The sequence below is a fragment of the Kogia breviceps genome, chromosome 10 (genome assembly GCF_026419965.1).
Source record: "Kogia breviceps isolate mKogBre1 chromosome 10, mKogBre1 haplotype 1, whole genome shotgun sequence".
Taxonomy (NCBI): Eukaryota; Metazoa; Chordata; class Mammalia; order Artiodactyla; family Physeteridae; genus Kogia; species Kogia breviceps.
The window spans coordinates 42904409-42927853 of NC_081319.1; the positions used below are offsets into that span (position 1 = coordinate 42904409).

General features: G+C 46.6%; 1 protein-coding gene across 4 annotated transcripts in view; it reads left to right on the top strand.

The window, feature by feature from the left end:
• ZDHHC3 (zinc finger DHHC-type palmitoyltransferase 3) overlaps positions 1-23445 on the top strand; it is a 60723-nt gene that overhangs the window by 849 nt on the left and 36429 nt on the right. For 2 of the 4 annotated variants that reach the window (XM_067044516.1, XM_067044517.1), the window contains exons 2-3: positions 17021-17354; positions 17759-17862. In XM_067044516.1, the coding sequence (XP_066900617.1) occupies positions 17045-17354; positions 17759-17862 (414 nt within the window). In that variant the 5' untranslated portion in view covers positions 17021-17044. The remainder of the gene's footprint in view (positions 1-17020; positions 17355-17758; positions 17863-23445) is intronic. The other 2 variants (XM_059075820.2, XM_059075819.2) reach the window with 1 other exon arrangement.

A 23445-nucleotide genomic window follows, 5' to 3' on the forward strand; every position in this document is an offset into this window, starting at 1 on the left:
CCAGGCGTCCCCAGCGCTTCCCAGCAGTGACTGGTGATCGCTGGGAGCCGTGGACGAAAAATATGCCAGCCCCGCTCGTGGCCAAGTAAGAATATGGACCTTGAATATTCAGAAAGGATACCTGCAAGGTGAATGTGGGGTCACTGAAGGAGCCCATTAAGGCGGGGCTGACAGGGCACGAAAAAATTTTAAAGGGGCCATGTGGATAAATGGGGGAAAGTTAACCCAAAACGACAGAAACAAAGAGGGGGTCTGATGACTTTTCCAAATGCCCCATTTTTGAGGAACCTCCCTGTACTCAAAAGTGAAAGTAACCCTTGACAGCTTGATCATCCAAAGAACATTTGGTTTTTCTCAGATAGTAGCTCAAATACAGTTTCACACATAACTCTTGGGAGCTTAGCATAGATGGGCTTTGTGCTGGCTTTGGAACACTAAGACAAGTGGAGCACAACTTCTGCCGAGAGAAGCTCCCCAGGCAGAGTGGAAGGACCCAGGGCCAGCATAACCACAGAACATGGTGGTTAAGAGCTATGACAGTGGCACCAGTGAACACAGTGGGATAGGGAGGTCAGTCCGAGGAGGGTATGGAGAGGAAGTATGTTCCCACATTCTTTTTTTTTTGGTGGTACGTGGGCCTCTCACTCTTGTGGCCTCTCCCGTTGTGGAGCACAGGCTCCGGACGCGCAGGCTCAGCGGCCATGGCTCACGGGCCCAGCCGCTCCGCGGCATGTGGGATCTTCCCGGACCGGAGCACGAACCCGTGTCCCCTGCATCGGCAGGCGGATTCTCAACCACTGCCCCACCAGGGAAGCCCTGTTCCCACATTCTTAAGCACTAAACTGCTGAGCCCCAGAATAGATGATCACTTCTTAGTAGACTGGACATTAGTTGTTTCTGATGTTTCTACATAATTCTCTGCAGGTGCACGTACAGGGAAGACATCCTGCAGTGTTGAACTTTGCCCTGCAGGGAGACTAGGAGAGGTGGAACTAGAAGTGTTTCCTCCCTAAGGAAAGCACCGGTGCCCCCACCTGTTGTGGCACATAGATGCCTTTGTGTGTGGTTGGACGCCTGGATTCTAGAGAGGACCTCCGTGGTGAGATAACAAGGGACCGCTGATGTTAGAAATGGTATCTTGTGCTAGAGATTGCTCAGAAAGGAGAGACCCTGGATGTGGAATTTTAGTAGCTAGGATATCTAAGAAGATTGAGGGTTTAAAAAGTGGCAGTAAGGGCTTCCCTGGTGGTGCAGTGGTTGAGAGTCCACCTGCCGATGCAGGGGACACGGGTTTCTACCCCAGTCCGGGAAGATCCCACATGCCGCGGAGCGGCTAGGCCCGTGAGCCATGGCTGCTGAGCCTGCGCGTCCGGAGCCTGTGCACCGCAACGTGAGAGGCCACAACAGTGAGAGGCCCGCGTACCGCAAAAAAAAAAAAAAAAAAAGTGGCAGTGAATAGATCAGAAAAGACACCGAAAGAAAATTCTGAGTTTGGATACCATGGAATCATCTTTATATAAAGATTCATCTTTCAGTGAATCTTTTAAAATATAGAACATACATTTGAGGTGTTCCCCTGATAATTGACTAAGATTCTTTGCTGGAGAAGCGTTGGCAGTATTACCTAAATAACATTATGAACAATGTCTGACATGTTAGACTAAGTAGATATAAGAGGTGTAAACAGTAGAATGTTTATTTAAAATTCTCTACTAAAACAATGACACCTTCACTAATTGTTTTGCTTGAATGCAGCCAGAACATTTTTATCACATTTGTTGTGATAATGTGTTAGACATTTCAAAAACCTGTAAATCTCGGGGCTTCCTTGGTGGCGCAGTGGTTGAGAGTCCGCCTGCCAATGCAGGGGACACGGGTTCGTGCCCCAGTCCGGGAGGATCCCACATGCCGCGGAGCGGCTGGGCCCGTGAGCCATGGCCGCTGAGCCTGTGCGTCCGGAGCCTGTGCTCTGCAACGGGAGAGGCCACAACAGTGAGAGGCCCGCGTACCACAAAAAAACAAAAAAGGGCTTCCCTGGTGGCGCAGTGGTTGAGAATCCGCCTGCCGATGCAGGGGACACGGGTTCGTGCCCTGGTCCGGGAAGATCCCACATGCCGCGGAGCAACTAAGCCCATGAGCCATGGCCGCTGAGCCTGCGCGTCCGGAGCCTGTGCTCCGCAACGGGAGAGGCCACAGCAGTGAGAGGCCCGCATACCGCAAAAAAAAAAAAAAAAAAACAGACCTATAAATCCAGAGTTCTTTTTGGTTTACTGAAGCAATTCAAAGATTGTATGTTTGCCAGAAAATCAAAACACCAAGGATGGCATATTATTCTGTTAACCTGCTTGTTTTCCCATCACTGTCAGATTCTTTTGGAGGCATATTGATTTATAGGTCTGTCTGTTCTAAATCTCTGTACTCTTATTAATTTTATCTAACAGTAACTTAAGCATAATAGTGCTTATTATGTGCCAAGCACTGTTCTAAAGCACTTTACAAAGACTAACTGATTCGGTCCTATTAACAATAGCCCTGTGAGGCAGGTACTATTATCCTATTTTACAGATTGGCAAACTGAGGTGCAGAGAGACTGTCTTGACCAGGGTCTCAGGTCACACAACTAGTAAGTGGTAGAGCCAGGATTTGAGACCAGAAAACCTAACTCTCATACCTGCTTTCCTAACCATCCCCTTATGTAGCTGTCCCCTTTCATTTCTTTCACCTGAGTGTTTGAAGGAGGCCTGTGTTTGTTATGGAACTGGTAATGCCCTATAAGTTATAGTTAGTTTTAATTCCAAAAGCAAGGAATCTGTTCCTTTTTAAAGAGGAACATTGAACTTAGTGCTGATGGGAAGCTCATGTATCTGTTTCAGTCAACTCTTTTAGGTAAGGGAAAAGGTTACATATAGACCAAGTAGAGCTTAACTCAAAGTACCTGAGATCCCTCAAGGGCAGAGAAGGCCAATGGATCAGGTACAGAGGGTTGAGATAGGCATGGAGACCCAGATTCCAACCACGTGCTTATTCACAGAATAGACATCTAGAAGCTCTTCAAACAATCAGGAAGTATTTGTTTGCATGCCTGTGTGTCCCTAGTGTTCTCGTGGGCACGAAGAGATAAGAAACTGAAAACACACACCTGCCTAAAAGGAGTTTAAGATTTCTTATAACTTCGGAGCCCAGGCTCTTGAACTAGTACATGAACAAGACAAAATAAAGTGCTCAATTGAGACACATGGTACTTAGATGAGAGGCCGGCCTATAATAAGGTGCTAATTGTGCAGGCCAGGCATCAAGAGCAACAGGTAAAGAGCTGCTGGTAGCCACTGGTGGATAACAGTAACATTACACAGATGGAGTAAATCTGTCCCACCTAGCCTTGGTTAATTAAAGCAAAAAAAGTCAGTTATAGGAGAGCTTGGGGCAGTGCTGAGTCCGTGGTGCTGAAGTTGCAGAGAGCTCTCATAAGATACCTCTTAAAAGCCCAGCAAGGGAACATTTTATTCCCAGTCTTAAACAGAGGTAGCCAAGTTTTAGGCCTTTTCCTTTGCATTCTCAAAATTAGCCCAGCACCCCAGAAAAGCAGAAGTGAGCTATTGTTTTCCCTATAGGTCCGTTTCCTTTCAACACTTTGCATTTGTCCTGCCTGTGCCTTGTCTTAAAGAATACTCAGTATAAATAACCTGTCATAGGGGCTTCCCTGGTGGCGCAGTGGTTGAGAGTCCACCTGCCGATGCAGGGGACACGGGTTCCTGCCCTGGTCCGGGAAGATCCCACATGCTGCAGAGCGGCTAGGCCCATGAGCCATGGCCGCTGAGCCTGTGCGTCCAGAACCTGTGCTCCGCCACGGGAGTGGCCACAACAGTGAGAGGCCCGTGTACCGCAAAAAAAAAACCAACAACCCCCCCCCCCAAAAAAAAACCCTGTCATAGTCAGGCCAGTAGGTCTGTCTGTCTTGTCATTCTAGAAATCATAACTTGTGGTTCCAGTGATAGAAAAATTGATGGGAATACATAGGTAAAGCTTATTCTCATTTAGAGGCAGGGTCTTCACGTGTGTTTCATTCTGAGCGACTGTCAGGGTGCTTCCTATGTCTTTCATTAGGACATCTGTGAGAAAAGGGTGTCACATGTCCTGATTAGCAAATCTGGAAGTATTTAAACACGTACACACCCCGATAGCCATAGAAAGTAACAGAAGCTGAAGCAGCAGTGAAGGTGTGATGTCTGGCTATTGACTTTTTGGGGGAAATAAGGAGGCTAATACCATGCTGCCTCGAATTTCTTCCTGTTTTCTGCATTTTTAAATCATTTGCCTTCCTCTTCAAAAGCAGATTTCCAGGGCTTCCCTGGTGGCGCAGTGGTTGAGAATCCGCCTGCCGATGCAGGGGTCACGGGTTCGTGCCCTGGTCCGGGAAGATCCCACATGCCGCGGAGCAACTAAGCCCGTGAGCCATGGCCGCTGAGCCTGCGCGTCCGGAGCCTGTGCTCCGCAACGGGAGAGGCCACAGCAGTGAGAGGCCCGCATACAGAAAAAAAAAAAAAAAAAAAAGCAGATTTCCAGAGACAAATGGCCAGGTTATTGCTGACTTTTGACTGTTGGGTAAGAAGACTACCTTGCATGTCCCACCTAATTCAGTCATTCATCCAGGCAATGCAAGGAAACACCAGGAAAACTCCCTCTTTTCATAGTTTCTTCCAAATTGTAACATTCCTGGTACATAGAGACTTGTTGATTGAACCCTTTGGATTTTCTGGTCTACCTGAGACATGAATATCTCCCGTTCAGGGTCAGTGGGGATGGAATGCCTTGGGGTAGGATTGATTTTTCACCTTAGGACAATGGCCCTAGTGGGACAGTACAGTTCTGGCCACAGTTCTGTTGCAATAAGTTTTGGCTTTGCTTTGTACAAAGTGTGTGTTTTGAAACCAAGAAAGAGTAGCAGAGAATCTAGAAAGGCAGGTTGGCTAGGAAGATAATGATCTATGGTGGAAGGACAATTGGACATCTATTCCAGTGATCTAGACTTTGCCACTAACTTGCTTTGTGACTTTGAGTACGCTAACCTCTCTAAACCTCATTTTACACGAAAATGCCTACCTTACCAGGTTATAGAAGTCATAGTAGATCTCGGATATAGAGACATTTAAACATTGAAAAATGGTCATGTTTAACTTTGGACTTTAAGACTTCTCTCTTTTACCACTTTGTAATATTTGATGTATTTTGATAGTGCTTTTCCCTCTCTGCAAAACATTAAATGAAAGAACAAAGGAAGTGGTAATTACATGCCATGCTTCATTGAAAAAATTGAACATGCTCAGGAAAATTACTAACAGACAACTGTTTCTTTTTGAATATTAACAAACAATGGGGAAAGAAAGTTAAAGGATACTTTTGATAATAAAAAAATCCAAGAAATTAACAAAGATGTTGAATTTGTTTCTGAGAACAGAAGAATCAGAATCTCAGCCCTGCAGAGGACTTTAGCAATCAGCTCAAGGTTCCCCTCAGAGGAAACTGAGGCCCATGGAGGGTAACTGTCTTGCCCCAAATCATGAGGTTAGTGAGCAGCAGGGTGGGGAGTAGAATTCTGGCCTCTTGACTCCAAGCCCAGTCTTCATTCTGCTTAGCACTAGTCTCCCATCTATCTCCAAAGGCCTCTAACAGATACCTCGCCTGGCAGGCAGGGGCTGTGGACTTGTAGAGTCTTGTTTCCTTGGGCCCAGGTTCCTCCCAAGGCTCTGCTCTTGCGTCGCCACTTACAGGGCCTGAGGTGAGTGGGATTAGCAGGGACCTGAAAGCAAAATGGCTCCCCTCCTTGAAGCCTGGTACAGTTGGAGTAACTGGTCCTCTCTTCTCCTTCCCTAACTGCTCTTTCAGATCCCTCTAAGCACTTTTGCTTTTAGTCCCTAAGAAAGCCACGCTCTTGCCTGGGAGATGTCACAGTGGCTGCATATCTGCACATGACACAATGCCATTTGCAGCCTTTGCTGGTTGGTCTCTGCCTAGCATGTATGGGCTTTCCCTCAGAAAAAGCAGCATGCTGGAACTTGGCCCTACAGGAAGTGTTCCCCAGCAGAAGCAGATTTTAGGGATTCAATCTTAGGGTGACTCTCCTGGCTGAAGCTTCACAGCCCTCCTGTTAAGGCAGGATCAGTCTTCTGAATGGTGGCTGGTGTTCAGCCAGGGCCCCACCTTAGAGCACAAAATGCTTAAGTTCAGGTCTGTGGTCTCTGAACAGCACTGCATGTGTCCCACCCGAGAGTGCCATCTCTGGGTCACCATGTGTGGGCAAGAGATTCAAACAGTAAGTAAGCCAAGGTCACTGGTAGAAACATCAGCACCCTTCCCCCTTTTGTTTCTAGTTAATGGGCAAAGTTAATGATTGTAGTGAGTAGTTAAAGATAGGCTCTGGAATGAGAGCAGGCTTGGGAGTGTATCCTGTCTCCACTGCTTCCTAGCAGTATGAACATAGGGTAATCTTCCCATGCCTCAGTTTCCTCACCTCTAAAAGTGGGTGGGAAAGTGAGGACTTACCCTACAAGGTCGAGTAGCTATGAGGGTAGAGCAGGATGAGGGGCGTCTAGCATACAGCCCAGTATAGTAGACCTTCAGTAAGAGTCAGGGCCCCGCTCCACGTTGGGTGTGCCCTGCACTGTGGCAGCTGCCAAGCAAAAGGCCCATCTTGGAACCTACCCTTACAGAGGCCAGGGGCAGTTCAGTGTCAGGTGAGATCATGCACCTGATTACAAAGGGTTCCATGTACTATGAATATAACACTTGTTGACAAATATTAATTGGGTAGCTAAATCAGTGATATATTGTTGCCTTTTTAAAGAGTTTCCTGCCCGGTTGCAGACTTCTGGCAGGAGGAGTTAATGTAGGGAGATGGCCGCATAAGCAACAAGAGGATACCGTCCGTTAGACCTAGATAGGAAGTTAGCCAGCTCGCTAACCATTTTATGGAAATCAGCTGACTCCTTGAGTTTCATTTCTTTACCCATCTGTAGAAGAGGCTGGACCAGAGTTTGGAAGAGGTCAGCTAGTCCCTATGGTCTCTTCCCGAAAGGTTGTGTTTTTTGAGGGCCCAAGTGTGTGAGGTGGCCTGGTGGGTGCTGAGCTCCATTAAAGAGGAAGCTGCCAGCAGCAAAATGGCTCATAGAAGAAAGAATGCTCCTTCTTTTTGTTTTTTCCCCCCAAAGAATGAGTATTATAGGCTCCCAGGAGCAGAAGCAAAGTCTGCTTAGAGTCCTTTACTAAGGTTTTTTTAAAAAGAGTCACAAAGTTTAGAGAACTAGGCCTCCCCACTTGAGAGATGAAGACATTAAAGCTAAGTTGAAGTGACCTCTCCTTAGGTCCATGAATTGTGTGCGAGGGAGCAGGAAGCAGAACTCATGTTTCCTGCTTGGTCATTCCTCCTGTCCCCCTCTTGCAAAAAAGAAAAAGAAAAGAAAAGAAAGAAAGAAAAAGTAGCCATGTGCGGTACTCAAAATGTGGTCTATGGCGGCAAACAGAGCTGGTTTTGGATCCTGGCTTTATCTGATCTAGGGAATATTATTAAGACCCTCTACACCTCACTTTTTCCATCTTTACAATGAATAATAAAAGCTACTGTGAGTTGTTGTGAGAATTTAGAGGGGCTGCTTTGTGTACATCCTCAGTCTTAATGGGCATTCAGTTAATGATAGTGCCCATCTCCATTCCTGTAGCAGCACTGCATGTTCTAGGCAAAATCTCAGATGCACTTGGATTGCCTCATCTGTAAAGCTGAAGAGTTTGACTAAAATCTATTAGATGATCTTTAAGGTTCCTTCCCACTCTAAAATTCTGACTCAGATAGTGATTGTTTTTTACCAGTTAATCTTATGCGTGGTCTTGTTTTAATTTTTTTCTCATTGTTGCAACATATGATAAAGCACGCTCATAAAAAAGGATGAATGTGTTATCCAGACAAATGGTAGTTTCTACTGATCCCGAGTGTTTGTGACATATGTCATCCTATATGTGGGTGTGTATTTTTTTAAATAGATCTAGAAAGCTAGGAGGTGGTAAACTAGCCAGTTGTAGTACTGTAGTAGTCACTTGTAGTAAATGGAGGAACCGTTAGCCTCCATGAGCTTCCAAATCCCCAAACTTTTTTCTGAAATGGAGACTCATTGTTAGGAGTCTGAGTTTGCACATGAGTGGGTTTTATAGGAAGGTGGCTTTTATAGGAAGAAGGCAAATTTCGCTTACTGACCACTTGCTGGTTCCCTCAGTGAATTTTAATATATATAGGATTTGGTTTGGGCATGTGATATCTTCCTTCCTTCCTCCCTCCTTCCCTCCCTCCCTTCCTTCCTTCCTTTCTGTCTCTGTCTCTCTTTCCCTCCCTCCCTCCCTCCCTTCCTTTCTTTTTTCCTGTTTTTTGTTGAAGGTTAAATATGACAGAGACAGCAGGCAGGCAGAGGGAGACAGAGCCTCTTGTAGAGAGAGACACAATGTAGACTCCTTGGTAAAGATCTTCTAGCACAGGCCAGCAGCTCTGCCTGTCTGGACAGCTTCCTTGCCTGGCAAGGTGTGGTGCAGAGGGTAAGATAAGGCACCTTTCCTTTGGACCACACCCTTACCTTTTGGAAAGAGTTGAGTGACCTCCCCCCCCCACCCCCCCCCCCCCCCCGGTACACGGGCCTCACTGCTGTGGCCTCTCCTGTTGCAGAGCACCGGCTCTGGACACGTGGGCTCAGCGGCCATGGCTTACGGGCCCAGCCGCTCCGCGGCATGTGGGATCCTCCTGGACCGGGGCACAAACCCTTTTCCCCTGCATCGGCAGGCGGACTCTCAACCACTGTGCCACCAGGGAAGCCCCTCATTCTGGTTTTTTATGAAACATTTCAAACATAGTGATTCACAGTTCATTCTCTTTTTCTGAGAATCATCTAAAAATGGGTATGAGATTTACAATCCTTTTGGATCCTTACACAAATTAAGAGAATTGTAACTCAGATAAATTCATTTTTTGCTAGATCAGATTTATTTCCAAAGCTTCCAGGGAATGGGCCATTTATTCATCTGTAAAGCTGTAGGGCTGGTTTGTGAATACTTGAAGTCCATCACCCTAAAACGTGAGAAGTTCTGAATCTATAAAGTTCCAAGATCTGCTTGTATGTTGTGCATGAATGCATTTGTGGATGTGAGAATGTGAGTGGGTGTGCTGTTTTAGGAAAGTAATCTTCACAAAGTCCTTTGAGATGCCTTTAAGGACTTGGTTTTAGATCTAGCTGAGCCACCCTTGACTTTAGTGTAGTATCTTCTCTCAGGAAAGCAGCTGGCAATCTGAGAGGATCTGGGGTTCTTGGGACATTCACTGGATTGAGAACAGTGGGATTTGGGGGCTCTAATACATCCAGTACTGAACTTTTATGTGATGGTCATGCCTTTGACTCTTGTTCATAAAGCATAGACTTTTGGTCAATTTTCTTAGGCCAGGTGATGGATTTATAAGGGTTTGCCCCTCACTCAACAAGTAATGATTAACTACAGTCACTGTAGCTGGATTCTGCCCATCACTAATTGTCAACGCTAGACCAGGCTAGGAGGCTAGCCTGGCCAACAACCATCTATGGGTCATAGTGGAATGGGGCCTCTGAGCTTGGCCTTAGAATCACCACTTTCAAACCCTTTCAGTTGCCAAGCCATGGATAGGTAGCATGGGAATTGAGTCATAAGTGATGTACTGCAAGGTTGATCCAGAACCCCAGTCCCTGGGGCTCACAGGACTCTAGATGGCACTTCACTAAATACATTTTTGTCTGCTTATCTGGATTAGTGGAAGGGCATGATTGTGGTCAGGCATAATGAAGCACATGTGCAGTACGTGGATCTGGAGGCAATTCTCTGGACCAGAAGCAGTGGCATTTTTTGGAAGTTAGCACTAATTTCAGTCATTTCTTGATTTTTGCTTCTGAAACTCTAAGAAGGAAGACTAGATGGTTTTCTTAGACTTCCAACACTCTACTCCCCACAGAGCTCAGGTTGTCATTCTGGACACCATCTCTGCCTTATCATCGGGATCACCTTCTCTAGGTAGCTCCAGAACACCTCTGATCCTGCGAATCTCTTTCTCCTATAGTTTTACCATATTGGAAGCTGGGAGAGGGAAGGGCAGGGCCTGACAATGGCAACACACAGACGTTATTGTCATCCCTGGGTGTGAGTGCCCTGCACAGTTACTTGTGTTTAGCGGCTGTTTCGTGCATGTCTTTTTGAGTTGAATTGAAGAGAGGGGGCTTGAGAAAGCAAACAGGGCAAGGGCATGGGATGAAGAAGGTAGGGAGGGAAACTGGAGGAGGCTGCCCCACTGTGGTATGAGTGGGCTGGCAAGAGAGGTATTGAGTCTTCTGGGACCTACCAACCTCCCTGTGGACCTGCCCCAGAGGCTGAGCAGCCAGTTCTGCACACCTCCTCTCACGCAAGGACTCATGTCAGGAGTGGGTCCTTGGCAAAGAGCCTCAACCCCAAGGATTGAAATTTCCCTAATTCGAAAAGGAAAAGAGGTCAATATTTGCCTTTTCTGTTGTTGTTACTAGGGACAGAGTGAAGGGAATTTGTACAGTTTGTTTCAAGGTGGGTTTTCCCCCATATTCCTCAGATTTTCAGTTGGCTAAAGTAAGGAGAGCTACTTCCATTGCTTTTGGGAGAGCTGAGGGTTAAGTACATTTTTTAGAGCAGTGTGCCTTCCTTGGTTTTGATTGGACTGTTTGAAACTCTGAAGCATGGATTGGAACATGCTCTTCGGTTCAGCCCTTAGTGTCTGGCTCTGCCAGACACCCTTGGCTGCGTTCTTTCTCAGATCACAGGCTCTCACCCACCAGTGAGGGGCATTGGGAAAACACAGCTCCTCTGTCTACCCTTTGGTCTCACGTGGTCTGAGTGTGGAACATCTGGAAACTTGAGTAAGAGTCACAGTCCACCTATTTCACAATCCTGTCGGGGGCACCCTTCACCGTCTAAAATATGACCACAGCCCTGAAAGTAATAAAACGAGGGCTCCAAGAGGTGGGCCGGGGAACACAAAGCTCATGGCATTTTACTCCTGTATTCATGTAATGAACACAGATAGTGCATGGCTACTACGTGCTAGGCACTGGCTAATGAAAAGACAGGGCTCCCAGCCCTCAAGGACTGTGTGGTAGGAGAACATAGCTGGTGTTCCCTAAAGGCCAGTTACCTAAAATGAATACCTTTCTTTTACAAACACATCTAACAAGATTTAGTTTTATTTGCTTTTCCAGTCCACAGCCAATTACCAGTAGTAAATAGAGGGTATGATGGGAAGATTGGTAGCTATAGACACAGAAATGACAGCCAGGAATGGAGGAGGAAGACAAAGAACCACACAAAGGAGATGCCAGAATTACAATGATAATAGTCTGCACAGACCACTTGGTGTGAGGCCGAGAGCCCAGTGAATCTGTGTACCCCCTGAGGACATCATTACCTAACACACTCCATTAATTGATGTTCCTGGTAATGACTCTAAATCGTTCCGAAGAAATGGATGGTTATTGTACTTAAGACAGGAAGAGCTATAATATCCCTTTTTTGTTGTTTTTTATTTTACTTTTTAATATTTCCAGTTTAACCATCCAAATTGTTAAAATGTGTTTCTGCTTAGGAACAAGCCACAGTTACCTGGGAAATTTGCTTATGTGGAAGGGCCTATTCCTCAGGAAAACCACACCTATGAAACACAACTCAAGTTTAGTCAACTCATTGCCATATGTACAATCAAGAATGAGCAATTGTCAGAGGACAGATAGAATACAGTCAGCTACTCTGAAGATACACCATGAGCATAATGTGATCACTGGAAGTATATAAACAAGAGCATTGCTCTAAAATTTATTTTCAGTGATTATCCATTTCTGAAAACCACACAGTTTATGATAATTGAAGAACAATGGAGTACACAGGTTGTGGTGAGATGACCCTCAGGCAGCAGATGACAGGAGGATACACTGCCACAGACGTGGGGTGGGGTGGGGTGAGTAATCACTGACCATCTAGGTCACGCTGAGCTGTTCTGCAGGGAAAGCAGGCAGACCTCGGAGATGTTGCAGGTTCAGTTCCAGACCACCGCAATAAAGTGAAAATTGCAATAAAGCAAGTCACATGAATTTTTAAAATTTGCAATAAAGCAAATCACATGCATATAAAAGTTATGTTTCTACTGTAGTCTACTGGGTGTGCAATAGCATTATGTCTAAAAAACAATGAACATACCTTATTTGTTTGTTTGCTTTTGTTTTTTGGCTGTGCCACATGGCTTTTGGGATCTTACTTCCCTGACCAGGGATCGAACCCGAGCCCATGGCAGTGAAAGCGCCAAGTCCTAACACCGGACTGCCAAGGAATTCGCATATACCTTATTTTTAAAATACTTCAATGCTCAAAAATGCCAACCATCATCTGAGCCTTCAGCAAGTCATAATCTTTTTGCTGTTGGAGAGTCTTGCCTTGATGGCTGCAGACTAGTCAGGGTGGTGCTGAAGGCTGAGGTGGCAAAATAAGACAGCAGTGAAATTTGTGGCATTGATTGACTCTTCCTTTCAGGAACACTTTCTCCATAGTGTGCAATGCCGTTTGATAGCATTTTACACGTAGTAGACCGTCTTTTCAGAATTGGACTCAATCCTCTCAAACCCTGCTTTATCAACTAAGTTTATGTACTATTCTAAGTCCTTTGTTGTCATTTCAACAATCTGCACAGCATCTTCACCAGGAGTAGATTTTATCTCAAGAAACCACTTTCTTTGTTCATTCATAATAAGCAACTCCTTATCCATTCAAGTTTTATCAGGAGATTGCAGCAGTTCAGTGACATTTTCAGGCTCTACTTCTATCTAATTCTTCTTCTTCTTGCTGTTTCCACCACATCTGCAGTGACTTCCTCGAGGCATTGAAGTCTTGAACCCCTCAAAGTCATACATGAGGGTTAGAATCACCTTCTTCCAAACTCCTGTTAATGTTGATATTTTGACCTCTTCCCACCAGTCACAAATGTTCTTAATGGCATCTAGAACGGTGCATCCTTTCCAGAAGGTTTTCAGTTGACTGCCCAGATCCATCAGAGAAATCACTGCTTATGGCAGCCGTAGTCTTATGAAATGTATTTCTTAAATAAGACTTGAAAGTCAGAATGCCTTTTTGATCTGTGGGCTATAGAATGAATGTTGGGTTGGCAGACATGAAAAAAACATTAATCTAGTTGTACATCTCCATCAGAGCTCTTGGGTGACCAGGTGCATTGTCAATGAGCAGTACTATTTTGAAAGGAATCTTTTTTTTCTGAGCAGTAGGTCTCAACAGTGGGCTTAAAATAGTAAACCATGTTATAAACAGATATGCTGTCATCTAGACTTCGTTTCCATTTATAGACCACAGTCAAGAGTAGATTGAGCATGATTCTTAAGGGCCTTAGGATTTTCAGAATGGTAAATGAGCATTGGCTTCAACTTCAGGTCACCAGCTGCATTAGAGAGTCCACCTGTCCTTTGAAGCTTTGAAGCCAGGTAGTGACTTCTCTCAAGCTACGAAAGTCCTAGATGGCATCTTCTTCCAATAGAAGGCTGTGTTGTCTACATTGGAAATTTGTTCTTCAGTGTAGCCACGTTTCATGAATTATCTTAGCTGTATCTTCTGGATAACTTGCTGGCATAGCGTCCATGTCAGCACTTGCTGCTTCACCTTGCACTTTTATGTTATGGAGATCGCTGCTTTCCTTAAACTTCATGAACCAAACTCTGCTAATAAGCTCAGACTTTTCTTCTGCACCTTCCTCACTTCTCAAAGCCTTCATAGAATTGAAGAGAGTTAGGGCCATGCTCTGAGTTAGGCTTTGGCTTAAGGGAATACTATGGCTGATTTGATCTTCTGTCCAGACCGTGAAAACTTTCTCCACATCAGCAATAAAGCTGTTTTGCTTTCTTATCATTCGTGTGTTCACTGGAGTAGCACTTTTAATTTCCTTCAAGAACTTTTCCTTTGCATTCACAACTTGGCTAACTATTTGGTGCAAGAAGCCTAGCTTTTTGGACTGTCTCAACTTTTGAAATGCCTTCCTCACTAAGCTTAATCAAATAGTAACATCAAAGATTGCTGATCGCAGATCATATAACAATATAATAACAATATAATAACAATGAAAACGTTTGAAATATTGCGAGGATTACCAAAATGTGACAGAGACAAATGCTGTTGGAAAAATGGCACCAATAGACTTGCTCAACACAGGGTTGCCACAGACCTTCAGTTTGTAAAAAAGTAGTATCTGCAAAGTGTAATAAAGTGAAGAGAAATAAAACGAGGTGTGCCTGTATTTATTTGGTAGGTGACAACTACCTAGAACCAGCAAACTTCTGTAAAGAGCCAGGGGAAATACTTTAGGCTAATGGATCTTTCCATCACAACTATTCAACCCTGCAAAAAAGACATAGAGAACATAATATGTGTAATCGAATAGTATGGCTGTGGTCCAATAAAACTATTGGTTTTGGGCTTCCGTGGTGGCGCAGTGGTTGCGAGAACGCCTGCTGATGCAGGGGACGCGGGTTCGTGCCCCGGTCCGGGAAGATCCCAGATGCCGCGGTGCGGCTGGGCCCGTGAGCCGTGGCCACTGAGCCTGCGCGTCCGGAGCCTGTGCTCCGCAATGGGAGAGGCCACGACAGTGAGAGGCCCGTGTACTGAAAAAAAAAACAAAAACAAAAAAAACCTATTGGTTTAGAACTTAAATAGCAATCGTGGGGACATAGATGATATGCATACAAATCAGTATGGCAGCAGGAAAAACCAAGAGAATGCTTGCATTTGGAGGTTGTCAAAATGTTGAGCTTCCATCAGCTTTTGAATCATAATGGGATTTCAGCTTTTCGTTTGTTTGGTTTTGGTTGTACAGAGTTTAGAATTTTAGAATTTGCTTGCCATAGGTCAGGTCCCAGATGTCCCCAGTTTTCAGTCTCCTGCTGTCCTTCTCTTTGGTGCTTCAGAAGGTATCCCTGCATCTTTTAATGCCTCTAGGTTGTCCCTGGCAACACTAATTGCCACTATCTTGTGAAGAGCACAAGGTTGCTCTATTGGAAAATTCTGGTTGAATGTGATAGTCACTCTGAGTATTTGTTGAGTCAGTGTTCCTTTGGACAAGCACACAGTACACATTTAACTGCCTTTCAGCCATTAATTCTCTGCCACCGTGGGAGGGGAGGCCTTGGCCTTATTCTTTCATTATTAGTCAGTGCAAGTTTTGATTCCAGAATGTCTGTCATTTGAGTAGTAGTTACTGATCTGCCCTCTCAGCTTTCTGGACACATCCTTACTTTCATGACTCTACTGTAGTCACTTCAGATCCTCTTTCTTCGTTGGGGTTGAGGGCAGTGGAGGAAGGAGGAAAATTGGGCAAAGGGTAAGGATAACCCAGTACAACCGTTGAAAGCTTGCCCTTTCCCTTCAGAGCTTCAGTCTTCAGAAAAACACACAGAGTCAGTGCTGCTTTTGAGTGATTTCCTCTGCTGTGAAGTGACTTGAGTTCTCAAAAGACTGAGATGTTGCTTGCCTGCATCCTAGACTGTGCTCTGGGTGGTTTTCCCATGGCCCCTACCTCTGGCAGAGAACTGGAGCCATTGCGGTTTCTGAGAAACCTGGTTGGTGAAACGACAGGCCCCAGAGTTTAAGATAAAGAACTGGAGTAGGGGAATGTGGACTTGCCGTGTCTTGCAGCGTGTGCCGTGGAGACTTCAGTTATCGAGTCTTAGTGATTTCATTGCTCTCTCCAGAGACTCAGCGGCAGCTGTGAGGAAGAAAGGATGCGTTGCTCAGCACTCGCTTCTGAAGTAACTGACGTCTGTCCTAGAGAGAAGACGTGCGCACCACCTGTGATGTGTGCAGGGTCTTGTGGTCGATAGCACGAGTAACAGGCACCTCCAACTCCCTCGACCCTCACACCAACTGTGAGGAGGGGGCTGGGGCTGGAATGTGGGTGTTTTCCTAGGTCAGGAGACCAGAACTCACAAAGCCCCACAAGCAGGTGGTGCGGAAACATCTCTGGACTCATTGTCCAACATTCCTATGCTTTGCCCTATCACCATGAGTAGAGCAGAACTCAGAGAGTCTCTCATTCCTGAAATATAAACCATTTTGGCCATAGGGCTAAACACCCTAGCTGGTTTCAAGAACATTCCCCATCCTAGTGAGTGTTTTGCCTTTATTATTGGCTAATGCAGTGCAGTAAGTTAGAAGGTCTTCATGGTTGCAGCTTAACCCTAGTCCTAGGGTACCACTACTTTCCTCCTACTCAATCCCAACCAGCCTCAACACGAGTCTCTGAGTTTGTCCACAGTGTAGAGGCAGTAGTGTTACTGGTGAAGAGAGTTCCTCCAGAGGGCCTGGTGCTCCCCCTCCCACCCCTTTGTCTTTTAGGTCATTTTTTTTTTTTTTTTTTTTTTCGGTTCACAGGCCTCTCACTGTTGTGGCCTCTCCCATTGCGGAGCACAGGCTCCAGATGCACAGGCTTAGCGGCCATGGCTCATGGGCCCAGCCGCTCCGTGGCATGTGGGATCTTCCTGGACCGGGACACAAACCCGTGTACCCTACATCGGCAGGCAGACTCTCAACCACTGTGCCACCAGGGAAGCCCTAGGTCAAAATTTGAACATATCTGTTAGTCCGCCTGCCAGCTGGTGTGCTGTGTGTGCTGCTGTTGCTCCGGCTGACCTCAGGCAAGGCATTTGCCCTTTGAAGCCTCCCCTTTCTTTATCTGTCATGTGAAGGCTTTGGGCAAGGTGGCCCTGTTTCACCAAGGCTAGCTTAGCTTTCAGAAGTAGGGGCAAGAACTCACATTGGAAATGAACAGAAGGTTTAGGCAGCTTTTCTGCAAGAAGTTCACACATAGATACTCACGGCTCGCTTTGGAAAGGTAATTTTGTCAAGTCTCCTTGATGACAAGACCACACCAAATTTCTGGGTTCTTTTTTCTCGCTTCCAGATGCCAGTATGGACAGAATAGCTTATGATGCTTATCCCCGCCCACCACTTCCGAGACATTGAGCGGAAGCCAGAATACCTCCAGCCGGAGAAGTGCATCCCACCTCCCCACCCCAGTCCTGTGGGAACCATGTGGTTTATCCGCGATGGCTGTGGCATCGCCTGTGCCGTTGTCACCTGGTTTCTGGTCCTCTATGCGGAGTTTGTGGTCCTCTTTGTCATGCTGATTCCATCCCGAGACTACGTGTACAGCATCATCAATGGAATTATGTTCAACCTGCTGGCCTTCTTGGCCCTGGCTTCCCACTGCCGGGCCATGTTGACGGACCCCGTGAGTATGTCTGGGCTTGTTTTGACCAGCCCACACTCTCCTCCTCTGGCCCTGGCATGGCCACAGCCTGCATGTGCCCCCTGACCTTGGGAATGTGGAGAATAGGAGGGCCAGGGCTGGGGTGGGAAGGTGGACTCAGGCCCCACCGAGGGGACCCCATCTGTACCACAGCCTGTCTTGGTTGAATGATGCTTTCTGTACGTAGGTGTCTGCATTAATTGAGCCTACCATGGGAGGAGTTTGATCTAGAGGAGGCTTAGCCTCTAGTTAGAAAGGCACAGTGAGAAAACCACGAGGCTGGGGCCAGATGATCCGAGTGGAAAGCATGCTGGGGGTTGGATCAGGATGGGGCCTCCCAGTGAAGATAGGACTGGAGCGAGGTGAAGCTGAAATTAAAGCCCTATCCAGTTCCAGGAACCTGCACGACAGTGGCCTTTACCTTGTTTGGGCGAGGCTCATCTTTCCCTGAAAAGCTGGATAAGCCTGTTTCAGGCCCTAGCAAGTGCCTCTTGGTGAGTATCTGTGGGTAAAGCCGTGGTTTTCTGCCCGATGACTTAGCTAACTATACCAAACTGTGCAAGTGGCTGTTGAGTATTAAATTCTCCGTTCCTGCCCATTATCTTGTATGGGAAAAGTGAGAGAGAGCATTATTTGATAAAGACCTCCTATGGCTTAATTGTTTCAGTACGTGGGATGAGTGTGTTTAAATTAAGAAAGGGAAAGCACTGCAAGTGACAATGCACTGGCCACACAGATTTTGTATTTGTGAGTCCCGGGGAAAGCACAGTAAAAATGCTGGGTCCTCAGCTAGTTCCCTTCTCGGAGGGCTCCATTTCCTACTGGTTCAGGTGGTGGATTGTTAATCCGTCCCTAGGGAAAGCCACTTTCCCGGCTCAATCACAAGTCAGTGACCGGCCCATATGGCGCCCCTCCTCATGCATGTGCCTGGAGAGATCGCACACACTGGCAGGCAGGGGCCTGCTGGCCCCGTGTTAGAGCTGCTCGTAGGATTGTTGAACAGTTGTCACCTGAAGGAAATGAAGTACCTGGTTATAAGTGCCCTAAAACACAGGGTATAAACAGTTTTCCTCAGCAGCATCAATTTGATCATAATGGAAACAAATTAACAGTTCATTCAGAAATGTTTATGGTGCCCTTGCTATTGGGGATACAAGAGTAAAAGACATTATTTGTCTCAGCTTATAATTTGGTGTCTGCTGAGCCCCAGGCACTCTTCCTTCTCTCAGGGTGCCCTCTGTCTAGAGGAGACGACAGGTGAGGCTAGCCCCGTGTGACGAAGGCTATGGCAGAAGGAAGCACAAGTTGCTGTGGAAGAACAAAAATTAACCAGTCTAGGCAGGGGAGGAGGTGATGCCCGGGGCAGTTCTTGTCAGAACAGTGTACATGGGCAGGGAAGGTGGAGGGTGATAGGGCAGGAAGACACTGACATCATTCCAGGCAGAGGGAGCAGCATACACAGAGACACAGGAAGGCAGGAGTGTGGCTGTTTGGAGTGGTAGGAACTTAGGAGAATGGGTTTGGTTTGGTGCTGTGGCCAGAGTGCCAAAGAAGTGGGGTAGGAGTTGGAAAATGGGGCCAGCGAGAGCCCCTGAGGATTTTAAAACAGTGATGAGATCAGATTGTCATTTTACAAGGATCACTGTGGCAACAGTGAGGAGGAGGAGCCCTGGGGGCACTGAGGAGTGGGACAAAATGAATGCCATGTTTATTGAGTACCTACTATGTGAGAGGGTCCTTCTGAGCAATGGATACAGCTGTGAGCAAGACAGACCACAATCCCTGCCCTACTGCTGCCCACATCCTAGCGTAGGGCGTCAGGCAGTAAAGACGTGATGGAACAAGGTAATTTCACAAGGCAAAAAGGGCTTTAAAGACAGCAAAACTGTGTGATCCAGGGGCTGTGGTAGTGACTTTTCTGGGGTGAAGGAGGACTATTTATTTATTTATTTACTTACTTATTTATTATTTCATTTTATTTTAATTTAATTTTTATTTTATTTTATTTTTCCAGAATCCTAATCACTAGGCCACCAGGGAACTCCTGAAAGCTCACAGTGGTTTTGTTTGGTTTTAATTAATTAATTAATTAATTTTTGGCTGCATTGGGTCTTTGTTGCTGTGCACAGGCTTTCTCTAGTTGAGGTGAGCGGGGGCTACTCTGTTACGGTGTGGTGGCTTCTCTTGTAGCAGAGCATGGGCTCTAGGTGCGCGGGCTTCAGTAGTTGTGGCTCACGGGCTTAGTTGCTCTGCGGCATGTGGAGTCTTCCCGAGCCAGGCCTCGAACCTGTGTCCCCTGCACTGGCAGGCGGATTCTTAACCACTGCACCACCAGGGAAGTCCCAGCAGGACTATTTAAATGATGGTGCTCTGAGAAGGACCCCTGAGGCAATGCCACTTGAGCTGAGGTCTAAACAACATGAAGGAGTAGGTCAGGCAGGTGAAGGTCAGAGGGCAGTGCCTTGCAGGCAGAGGAGACGTACAAAGACCCAGAGGTAGGAGCGTGCTTGGCGTGTTTGAGAAACAGGACTCAGACCAGGGTGACCAGAGCATGGTGAGTGGAGGCGAGAGGGGCTGGAAGAGGTGGGGAGGGCTGCAGAAGCCAGGCCGGGCAGGGCCTGTGGGCCTCATGAGAACCTTGGTCTCTATTGTACAGTGAGAAGCCATCAGAGAGGCATGATGTGACCTGATTTTTAAAAAGACACTGCCTTGTGCTTACGATAGGGTTCTGAGGTGGGGCAAGTAGAAGCAGGAAGATGAGAGTTATCGCAGTGGGCCACGCGAGATGTGGTGGCAGCTCAGACCAAGGTGGGAGCGGTGAGGCTGGGGGAGAGAAACTTTTGGATTTGGAATGTATTTTAGGCCCCTAATGCTCAGGCCTGGCTGCATATTAGAATCCCCTGAGGAGCTTTTGAAAAGTACTGATGCCTTGGGCCCCATCCCCAGAGATTCTACTCTAATTGATCTGGGATGGGGCCCTGGGATTGGGGTGCTTAAAGCTCCCAGTTATCCCTCATATTCACCCAGGTCTGAGAACCACCATTCAGAAGAGTGGCAAAAGGGGAGAGGGATCAGAGAGTGTGCCTTCCAGAGTCTTGGCTGGAGGAGCTGGGAGATTTGCTGGTCCCCTTTAATGAATGGGAGAGTCTGGGGAGAACAGATTTTGGAGGAGAAATCAAGACTTCTGTTCTGGCCAAACTGTGTCTCTGTTACGTGTAAGCAGGAGTGCTACCTGGGCAGTAGACAGCCAGGTCTGGGGCTGGTGGGGAGTTGGGATCTGAGAGTAGAGTGTGGAGTTTACTGGTTTCTAGAAGGCATGTGAATCAGGGAAATGGATGTCGGGTGGGAGGGAGAAGAGGCTTCTGCCCTGGCCTTGCTGCTACCCTCACACACGTGTGTTCTTTGACCTCCACATTGTGCCCTCTCCAGGGTCTTCCTCAGTCTGGCCCCTTGCAGTCAGATGCAGGAGAGAGTGATTCTCGCTGTATGTTGCTCGGCTTCCAATCCCAAATGAGAGCCACAGATCCCAAACACCATTCAGCTTCTCATAGGTTTGTTTTGCTGTTGGCCTGAAAGAAAACGGGGCAAAAAAATAAAGCGTCTGTCAAATATCTACCATTAGTAAGGGGAGCAACTCAAAGCATGCCCTGCAGACCTGCCCCATCTCAGGCTCTTCATGCTGCCACCTGCCTCTCCCCACTCCCAACATGTGATATCTTATGCAAAACCCAGTACACAAAACACAGAGAGGTGGGGCTCTAGAGGAAGGAACCCCTGGGACACCCCAGACTTCCAAGGGACGGAGTTGGGGAGCCCAGATCTCACACTGAAAGCAAGTCAATTAGGGGTTCCTTATTAACACTGCAGGCAGAGTCTGTTTTTAAAAAGGCATCACTGCAGGATTCTAAGGAGTTCCCTAATAGGATTGTAATGTTTTGTATCTCAAGAATTCATGTTGTGTATAATTTTTCAGAAAAGTTTATGTCCGGAGGTTATAAACAATGTATAACAGTGTATGCATTATATATCATTTTGGTTTGTTAATATTACTAGTAAAACAAAAACAAAAAAACAAACAAAAACTCCTGCAGTCTCCCCCAGACAGTTACTGGTAGCCCTTTCAGCTTTGAAATTCTTATTCCAAATGTAACATCAGAACAGTTGCAACCACTACAGCTTTCTGGACCATTTAGCAGTCATTTACTGCAACATAGTAGTAAGTGGGTCCACAAAGAGCTTGAGCAGAAAAGGGAAGAAAGAAATGACTTGGAGGTGGAACTCCCATTTGAGAAATGGGGTGAAAGGGATAGACGGGTCTGTAGAAGAGGGAAGGGGGCAGGTGGACAGAGGGGCCGTACCTCACTTGGCAGGTGTGTTAGCCTGGAGGTGGCATGGTGTGGGCAGGTGCACGAGTCAGACTGGTGTTTGATTTCAGGCTGCCCTCTCCTTGCCTGCTCTGAGGTTGTGTAATGTCTTCAAAGGAGCTTTCTGTGTTCCTGAAACACTTGAGACGGTGCGAGGTCGAGAGTGGCTCCGCTTGCCTGGAGGAGGCAGCCTCTTGAAGGCAACCTGGGCTCAGGGACTCTTTCTGACCTTGGCACCTGCTCTGTCTCCCCGCCCCATCCCAATTCACCACCTGACGTTTTCCATTTATAAACACATTTTAACTCCTCATCCTGGGAACCCCCTCAGGAATCCTGAAGGATTCCATTTAAAATAGATCTGGGACAACGCCTGTCTGCCAGAAGGTGCTTAAAGCTCAGAGCTTGTTTCTTTTTGTCCTGGCTGCTGAAAGCCCAAAGCCAAGCACTACAAAATCACAGCAGTTGTGTCAACCCTAAGATCAGCTTTTTTTTTATTTTATTTTTTTGCCCCTGCTTTCTTTGGACCTAATCGTTTATTAACCTCATTGTAAATTATCTCAAATCTGAGATTTGAGAACAAGAGGAATATAAATGAATTCAATTTAATCACATTGTTAAGGGAAGGAAAATTCATCTGTCTGCCTGCCAGTGCCCCTCCCTGCCTTTGAATCCCACCCTGTGAACACCTTGCTATAAACAGACCTCACATGACTATCTGAGACCACTGCAGGCCAGTGATTGGAGTTTCAGCTGCCCAAACCGGAATAACAGGACTCACTTCAACATGCAGTTGGTAATCCCTTCTGGAGTCTCTCTCGGTGACCTTATTGAGCACAACTGTGGACAGAATCAGTGAGTATTTACTCGGGCCAGTATGGTGGCACAATGATGTCAGGTCTGTGGGAGCATAGGATGAATAGCACCGGGTCGTCCTGTAGTGTGCTATGTAATGTGCACGGGTGCTGCGTGCAGCCAGAGAAGGGCCTCGCACACTTTGCCCAAAGGTGTTGACACATTCCCTGGATCAGGTCAGGGACTTGCCTCAGGGCTCATTTGAGGAGGGTGCTGCACTCTGCCTAGTGCCAGGCAGTTTCTCTTACTTGTCACTGAGTAATCCATAAACACTGACCAGAAAATCTTTCTAGCTCCAGAGAGAAGAAGGTGACCAATTTGGGGGTTACCTACCTCCTGCCTTTCTGTGGAAGAGACAGGTGACCTTTTGACACAGGCCTGGGGCTGGTCACCTGTTCCTGGTCACCTGTTCCTGGAAGAGCTATTAGAGGGAGAGTTTCTGCCTAGACCAGCAGGTGCGCTCATACCGTGATCCCACAGCCCCTGAAACAGTTTAAGCAAGTTTTCATACTTGTTGCTTGAAATAAATGGAATCATTGGTGTGTCTTTGGAACCTGTCTCCACCCCTTTCCAAGGGTGTCCTTTTTACATCATCATATTATCCTGGATACTAATTGAAACAGGCCTTCTTATCTTGGGCCTATTTCAATCTTAATGTTTGTGTAGTTATACAGTTCTTCACAGGAGAATGATATTATGGCATCAAGGCAATTAAAAAGAAAACCTTCAATCACTTAATAGAAATAGAAACGTAAGTTGGGGTCTTCCCTCGTGGCGCAGTGGTTAAGAATCCGCCTGCCAATGCAGGGGACGTGGGATTGATCCCTGGTTGGGGAAGATCCCTTGTGCCATGGAGCAACT